The sequence below is a fragment of the Protobothrops mucrosquamatus genome, unplaced genomic scaffold (genome assembly GCF_001527695.2).
Source record: "Protobothrops mucrosquamatus isolate PMUCROS unplaced genomic scaffold, P.Mucros_1.0 scaffold2675, whole genome shotgun sequence".
Classification (NCBI taxonomy): Eukaryota; Metazoa; Chordata; class Lepidosauria; order Squamata; family Viperidae; genus Protobothrops; species Protobothrops mucrosquamatus.
Genome location: NW_015388722.1, coordinates 123,911 through 132,151, shown reverse-complemented (window position 1 = coordinate 132,151; position 8,241 = coordinate 123,911). Strand labels below are relative to the sequence as shown.

Genomic DNA, 8,241 nt, shown 5'->3' with positions numbered 1-8,241 from the left:
TGCAACTCCCCTCTGAGATGCCAGATGCTCTGGCTGGGAGGCTCACTCACCTTGTGTAGGTCTGCACACATGGCACGCTGGATATCTGCATGCCTTTCTTCCAGAAAGTGGCACAGGCCCTCCAGTTGGTGGACTCGATACTCCTTAGGACGTGTCTTTCCTGTCATCCAGGTAGCACGTAAGCCATGCACTAGGTCAGCATAGGGGTTTGTACTAGGACAAAACAAACACTCATAGACTCAAAAGAGTTATGGGAGAGTTCCATTCTTTATATCATTTATGTTAATCCTGAGCCCGCAAGGCAGGATGCCCTGTAAGAACTGGATGGATAACTATATTGCCTTTTTTTACTTTAATAGCAGAGTTTGGGAATTTCTGCCATGACTCAATACTTTCTTGGCTTCCTAACACTTCATACAAAGATTTCTACTTCAGAGAAGACCCAAAATAGTATTTTCCTTCTTGACCCACACTTGTGTTATTCTTTTTCTACAGAATGTCATCATTTTGGACCAGAAGCAAGAACAGCTGCTGCCATACTTTTCTCATAATTTTCTTACAAACTCAAGTTGGTCATATCCAGATAATAATTAATGTTTTTTTTCTTTCATGCTTGGAATCAAAAATTAAAATGCTGAGGTGATGGAGCATAATCTAACTACCGTGTTTCCCTGGAAGTAAGACCCTGTCTTACTTTCTTTTGGGCTCTGAAGTAAGGACAAAGTTTTACTTTCAGGGAGGGCTTACTTTTTGCCGGTACCGGCACCAGTAGGCCGCGAGCACGCGGGGGTGAGGCGAGGCCTGTGCATGGGGCGGAGAAGCAACGCGGTGGCGAGAGTGTGGTAGCAGACCAGTTGCTTCCCTCCGCCTGCCAGACACCTGGCGAAGCCGCGCAGGGTAAGGTTGCCATGCCCTCCCCCGCCCAGATGCCTCTCCTTCCCCAAGCGTTTTTTACTAACCTGCCTTTCAGCTGCATTGCGTTTCTCCGTTCGCTTCTCAGCCATCGCTGCGTGTTTATGGGACTACCGGTAAAAAAAAAAAGTTCAACCAGACTTTCTAACTTCTCGCGAGATCTCGAGAAGTTAGAAAATCTGATTGAACTTTTTTTTTTTTACAGGTAGTCCCACAAACATGCAGCGATGGCTGAGAAGTGAACGGAGAAACACAATGCAGCTGAAAGGCAGGTTAGTAAAAAAATGCTTGGGGGAGACGAGGCGTCTGGGTGGGGTCGGGGGCGGCAACCTTACCCTGCACAGTGGTTGGAGGGTGGGGTGCAATGTTGGAAATAAGCAAGACAGAACTTACTGAATGTCTGCCTATTACAGATAATCCTTGGCTTATGAGTATTCATTCAGTGACTATTCAAAGTTACAGAGGCTGTGAAAAAAGTGACCGATGGCCTGTTTTCACACTTAACGACTGTTGCGGCACCCCCATGGTGACATGATCATAATTTGGGTCCTTGGCAACTGGCATATATTTATGACAGTTGCACTCTCCCAGGGTCACGTGATCACCATCTGTAACCTTTCCAGCCAGCTTCCGACAAGCAAAGTCAACGGGGGAAGCCAGATTCACTTGGCAACTGCACAGTTCACTTAACAACTGCAGTGATTTGCTTAACAAGGGTAGCAAAAAGATCGTAAAATGGAAATTTTGGGCTCAATTGTGGTCATAAGTCAAGAACTATCCGTATCTTGTTATTACAGGTACAGAACTGTTTTTACGTGGAAAGATTATATTACCCCACGTACGAAATCTAACCTACCTCTGTAATGTATAAAATGTGTCTTTCTTCATCTCCGCTGCCTCCTGGTGGACACAGTTCTAAATGCTCTCTCTGGAGTCACACGTCATGTTAGCCCAGAATGTGATTTGTTCAGTTTTGATGTAACATCTTATGTGAACTCTGCCACCAAGGGTTTTAACTTTTAAGCCATGTTTACAGCTTAGCGTGATGTGTGAACAACCTTCTCGCTATAGCCTCAGTAAATCCCTAGACTCAGGTGAATGTGCTTCNATGTCTCCAACTATCCCTCTAGTGCTAATTGTAAAAAAGAAATTGGAAAGCTCTAACTCTGCAGTGACTTTGGGGCTCTCAATCAGATCACTCAACCATTATCCACTGTCCCTCATTTCAGAACTGCCTTTGTACAGCCAAGATATTCATCAAGCTGGATCTGTGGGGTGTTTACAACCTAGTATGGATCTGTGAAAGATATAAATGGAAGACTTCCTATTGCACATGCTGTAGCCATTTTAAGTATACAGTCACGCCTTCTGGACTATCTAATGCTCCTGGGGTTTTTCAATAGTTCACAAACAATGGCTTTCAAGACCTTTTGGAGAAACTTCCTGACAGTTAAAACAATTAACCAGTGGAACAACCTGCCTCTAGAAGCGGTGAATGTTCCAACACTGGAAGTTTTTAAGAAGAGACTGGACAGCCATTTGTCTGAAATGGTATAAGGTTTCCTGCCTGAGCAGGGGGTTGGACTAGATGATCTCCAAAATCCCTTCCAACTTGTTGTTGTTGTTATTGTTGTTATTGTTGTTATTGTTGTTGTTATTATTATTATTATTATTATTATTATTATTAATCATCGCACAGTCAGCCAGATGTTCAGACTGTATTTGGCATTTTTTCTACCTATTGAGTCCTTACCCAGGACCTGGAATAGGCAGATGTGGATGTTTGATGGTGTTACAGATATCATCGCAGGATGGAAGCAGTTCCTAGTAAGGCCACCTTTTGCAATTGACTAATGGCGAATTTGTCAATGCCAATGGTGTTCAAGTGGTGCTCCAGTTGTTTTGGGATTGCATCCAAGGCGCCTATTACTATTGGTACTACCCTTGCTTGCTTTTGCCACAGTCTTTCTATTTCTGGAAAGGCAATGGTCCTGAGGAATGGTCTTGGGAGAATACATCCCAAGTGCATGTTCCATGTTTAGTTAGATGGTTTCATCAATGTTATCCTCAATAACCTTGCTTTGTTGATAGGATGGAAGGGGGCCCTGGGCGTGAGATAGTGTTATGAGCCATGCTTCAAAATCTGATCTTGAATCTGATAGTGTCACTCCAGCTGAGCCTGGGCTTCAGGATTGTCAGCCTCAGGAATCAGTAAGCCAGAATTCAATTAAGGCTGATCAACCACAGGTGTCTCCTGTTCACCTGCAGCAGTCAGATGATGAGGCACAACCCCCAAGCCCCAGGTCTAATTGCTTACACAGGCAAGCAGAGCAACACTCTTCAGTGAGGCTCCTTCCTAGGCAAAGCATGAGTAATTGCAGTTACAGAATACTTATTTCCTGCACAGAACTAGCAATCTTTGAAAAAGCATTAAATACATGTTTATAAGACCATATAAACCCCTGTGAGGATTTATGGCAGCTGTCTGAGTCCAAGCCAAAATGGCTCTAAGGATAGCTCCCAGTGATCAGAGAGTAGGGGAATGCCCTCAATAGCCTAAAGAGGGCAATGAGATCTCAACCCTTGATCATGTCAGTAGCAAAATGTTCAGTGAAGTATGCCAGATCATATCCCTGGCCAAAAACAAAACAAAACAAAAATAGAAGAAAGGCATTACTTAACGATCAAAGCAAGTAAGGATGTCTTCAATTTGCTTCAGGTCTGAATGGAGGCTAAGATGAAGATGACATCATGAGACACAGCAAAAAGAAGTACTAATTGGGTCATATTCGTATCATAATCATAAGCAGCAAGAAGTCCTTTCCCTCCACTTATGAGCAACTGAAAAGGCAGAAGTATTTGAAAATAAACAAATAATAAACAATAATAAACAAAGTGCAATTTAACTCGCCAAGTCAAGTGTACCTGGAATCAGAGACTGGACTAAAGAGTCTTGCTCTAAAACACTTTCTGAGTCTTGTCAACTTCAAGTTGTATGAAGTTCAAATCTCAGAATTTCTCAGCCAGGATGGCCATTGCTGAGAATTCTGAGAGTTGAAATCCTCTCATCTGAAAATTGACGTGTTTAGGATACATGCTCTAAAACTAAAAGATTAGCAAAATTGAGATAACTGAAGAGAAGAGCTACTAATGAACTGTGATGCCCCTTTCTGGAATAACAACTTATATATTTTTTGTGTTAACATTCCTGGGTATCCATCTTGCCTCAGGATGAAGTCTGGTCTATGCTGAACTGTCTAGAGTTCCAACAGCTGCTACTAATATCATGGCAGTTTACCACGCATATACTTTCTTTCTTGGGAAGTAGATGTTCCTTTGCTTAAGCTGCCCAATATCAAAATGGGGCCAGTTCCATTAAAGCTTTTGCAAACTCTGCTTGTTTGGTACTGGGTTTAGTGGGGCAGATATTACTGTTCCTGTAAAAATTAAGTGTCCTAAACAGTTGAAAGAGGGATAAAGTGGTTGTTACTAAAGTGGTAAAAATGGCAGTGCTTTCTGCTTCAATTCTGTTAAGCATCTTGTTGTCCCATAAAGTTTTGTTACAGCATAAACTTTTTAAAGCAAAGCCTATTCTTTTATATCTCATTAGTTGTAAACCAAGTGTGTTTGTATACAACAGATTTGTAAATCAAATGTAAGTTTATAAAAGGAGCTAAAAGGAAGGTTAATATTGCACCTTTTATACTGTTCTTAGTCTTCAGATTTCACTGAACCTTGCCGTCCTTTCTTTTATTTTTAAAATGCAGACTGGATTACTTGAAAACCCGTTATAAATACTCTACCGTTTAATATAAATTTATTTTCCTCATCTCCCTGGAAATATCATAGGAAAAAAACCTGACAAAACCTAGTGATTGCTAATCCAGGCTGTTCTCCCTAGAGATTGCAATACTTGTTTTTAGAGGGAACCTTGCTTGATCTTCCTAGAAAAGGATTTCTGCTCTGGTACTGCATCCTATTTTGTCATAATTTATTTCAGAAAGGTTCAAGGGCTTCCATAAAAAGTGACACAGAGCAACAAAATAAATAAAAGTCTTGTTATCTACCCCTGAAAAAGGAATGCCACTGTTGCCACTGGGCAAAGAAATGCCCTGGGCACGCCAGCTACTGTAGCCCTACACATTCAGGGTACCAAGTGTGAGCTGCCAGGTGAGGTTATTGTCATGCAAACACCTGTCTCATTTCATAGGGACTTCATTGCTCTTGCTTTCTTTTTCATTCCACTGAAAAAAACCTCACATCCCCTAAGGAACCATCTTCCTTTTTTCATACTAGATATTGTTGGGTTGTTGTTTTTTATAAAATGCCACAATGAAAGGTTGGACAACATATGTTCAAAAAAACACAGAAGTCTTGATAAAAGTCACTGTTAGCATAGGCATCCTTAAATCTTTGGTATTCACTTAGGTCAATATCTCATGACCTGCCATATACCATTGTGGTGATAGCCCCTGGTTGCCTCTTTACTGACACAATTCAAAATTTAATTCTCTTTTCTTTCCTTTCAGAGCAATTTTGCAAGACCTGGGTCTGAAGTCTCCAAACCAGTAGGTACATTGTTTTGCATGTTGATATTTGAACATGCTCTTCCCTACCTAAGTTTAAAAAACCAACCCAAGTTTAACCGACATCTTAATTGCACACTAATTCCTGCCCTTCACTTGACCAACATAGAAAACACCAGATAAACAAAGGTCCTTTTTTGGCTCTGCATATTTTCTCTGTAGTTTAACCCTGGAAACAATAACTGGGTGTCTTAATATATTCTTAGATATATAGTTCAAAACATTCATGCAGTATTCATTTTTACAATTATTTTATAACATGTCCCTTATGTCCATTTTACAGAAAGAAACCTAAAACTGAGATGGAACAGCAACAAATTCTCAAGAAAGGGACCCGTGTCTTTCAAATCCAACACCAGAATCCAAGTGGGCTAACTAATGAGTCTGTCTCTGACTGATTTCTACACCACACACCCCAAAGCTCCGATTAAATTCAGGTCCTTCCTATCTAAACCACTTATCACAAGACAGAGAATCTATGATGCTCCAGAAGTTGCTGACCACCAGCGTCCAGCATCCCTCACAGTTTGCTATGCCAGCTGAGGTTTCTGGGAAATATGGTTCAGCAATATATGGAGGACCTTCACGGCTTGTTCTCCGAGATCAGAACTGGACAATCTCAGAAGAGAATCCAGTCAATGCTCCCGTAACTCCCTGGACCCGTAGCTGAGCCGGCAATAGGTTCCTCTATATCAGAGTGGGACAAATTGATGTCTTCATCAATCATGCCTCTCTCTTGCCATGATTCAAAACTTCTTTAAGGCATCAGATTGTCAAGTCAGCCTTAGGAAGAAAATATGGGATTTGCTTCCAGCCTCTGTGCTTCTTTGGTACCTCTTTCCATTGTTGCAGTTGTATTCCTCAGCCTCTACTTCTGCTTCTTTCTGCCTGGCTGGTTCTGGGTGCAACTGGTAAGTGGAAGTTTCCTCTTCACCCTGTTTATTTCTGGAGAACTGCTTTTTACTTCGCATGCTTATGTTCTTTTGTTTTCTTGGCACTCCATCTGATTGGTTGTTAGCCAAAGCCCTCTTGTAATTCATTGGATGCTGAAGGTGCTGTGGGTGTGGCTCTGCAAAGCCACAAGAATGGGAAGGGAATATTCAGAGCAAAGGATGTGACTGGAAGGGTGGAGATAATCCAGGGTCTGAAACAAATTATTTTCTGTGTCAAATCTATTTGAGAAATGTGAGTAGATCAAACAATCTAATTTCTATTAGGCTGAAAACCAGCATAAGGAGGCGGGGATATAGTCAGTTAAAAAGCAAAGAAAATACATTAGGGTCCAAAATATTCATTATAACAATCTAAAAAATATAAAACAGAATAGATAGATAGATAGATAGATAGATAGATAGATAGATAGATAGATAGATAGATAGATAGATAGATAGATAGATAGATTAGATAGATAGATAGATAGATAGATAGATAGATAGATAGATAGATAATAGATAGATAGATAGATAGATAGATAGATAGATAGATAGATAGATAGATAGATAGATAGATAGATAGATAGATAGATAGATATAGAAACAAATGTCTAAAAGGAACCTAAAAAGAGGAGTAGGAATCTTAGGTGGGTGTAGAGAAGTAAAAGGTTAATGTGCGGCAGACTAAATCTGTCACTGTACAGCAGGGGTCCCCAACCTGTGGGCCCCGGCCCACTAGTCGGCCATGAAAAGTTTGCAGCTGGACTGTGGAAACAGCTGGCGAGCACGCATGCACGCATGTGCATCCTCACTTGCAAGAGCAGCGTGCGAGTGTGTGTGTACATGCTCCATTTGCCGCTTGTGCAAACGGAGCTGCGCTTGTCGGCCGCTTGTGCAAACTATTATCTCCCCCTACTGGTCCGCAAAACAAGAAACATTGGGGAACTCAGCACACTCTAGCATGATGAACTGGATCAGTGGTGGGATTCAAATATGTGAACAACCGGTTCTCTGTGTGGATGCCGCTTCCAGAAGTCCGTTCTGGGCCTAGGCAACAAAAAATTAGCTACCGGTTCTGCCGAAGTGGTGCGAACTGGCTGAACCCCACCACTGAACTGGATGCTTATTAAGACTAGTTTATGGCACAGGTCGTTATCTGATTGATTTTGAGAACTGCTGCGCAGAACCTGACAACATTATATGTAGCAGCAGGATCAGAATCTGAAAATAGCTGGATGGTATAAAATTGTTCTGTGCGTCCTGTGTACAGGTAGTCCTTGACTTACAACAGTTCTTTTAGTGACCGTTCGAAGTTACAACAGCACTGAAAAAAGTGACTTATGACCGTTTTTCACACTTGCGACTTGCAGTATTCCCATAAACATGTGATCAAAATTCAGACACTTGACAAGTGACTCATATTTATGACAGTTGCACTATCCTGGGGTCATGTGTTCACTTTTTACAATCTTCTGACAAGCAAAAGCAATGGGGATTTTGTTCACTTAACCACCATGTTACTAATTTAACAACTACAATTATTCACTTAACAACTGTGGCAAGAAAGGTCGTAAAATGGGGCAAAACTCACTTAACAAATGTTTCCCTTAACAATAGAAATTTTGGGCTCATTTGTGGTTGTAAGTTGAGGACTACTTGTATTTATACAGTAAGGGTGTGATGAGGCTAGTATGGATGTCTCTTAATGTGGGCACTGGAGAAGCACAAGATCCAGCCTCCCAGAACCGATGAAGCTTCCTGGATAAGAAGCAGAACGTCTTATTCTTCTTCATCATCAACAAGAAAAAAAA

At 41.3% G+C, this 8,241-nt stretch overlaps 1 protein-coding gene across 1 annotated transcript in view; it reads right to left on the bottom strand.

Moving 5' to 3' along the window:
* The window catches only part of LOC107296167 (aldehyde dehydrogenase family 3 member B2), a 22,249-nt gene extending 15,780 nt beyond the window's left edge, over window positions 1-6,469 (bottom strand). The window contains exons 1-2 of the mRNA XM_015825514.1: window positions 6,333-6,469; window positions 51-213 (exon numbers count right to left, since the gene is read on the bottom strand). Coding sequence (XP_015681000.1) covers window positions 51-213; window positions 6,333-6,469 — 300 coding nt within the window. The remainder of the gene's footprint in view (window positions 1-50; window positions 214-6,332) is intronic.
* Window positions 6,470-8,241: the final 1,772 nt, after the last annotated feature.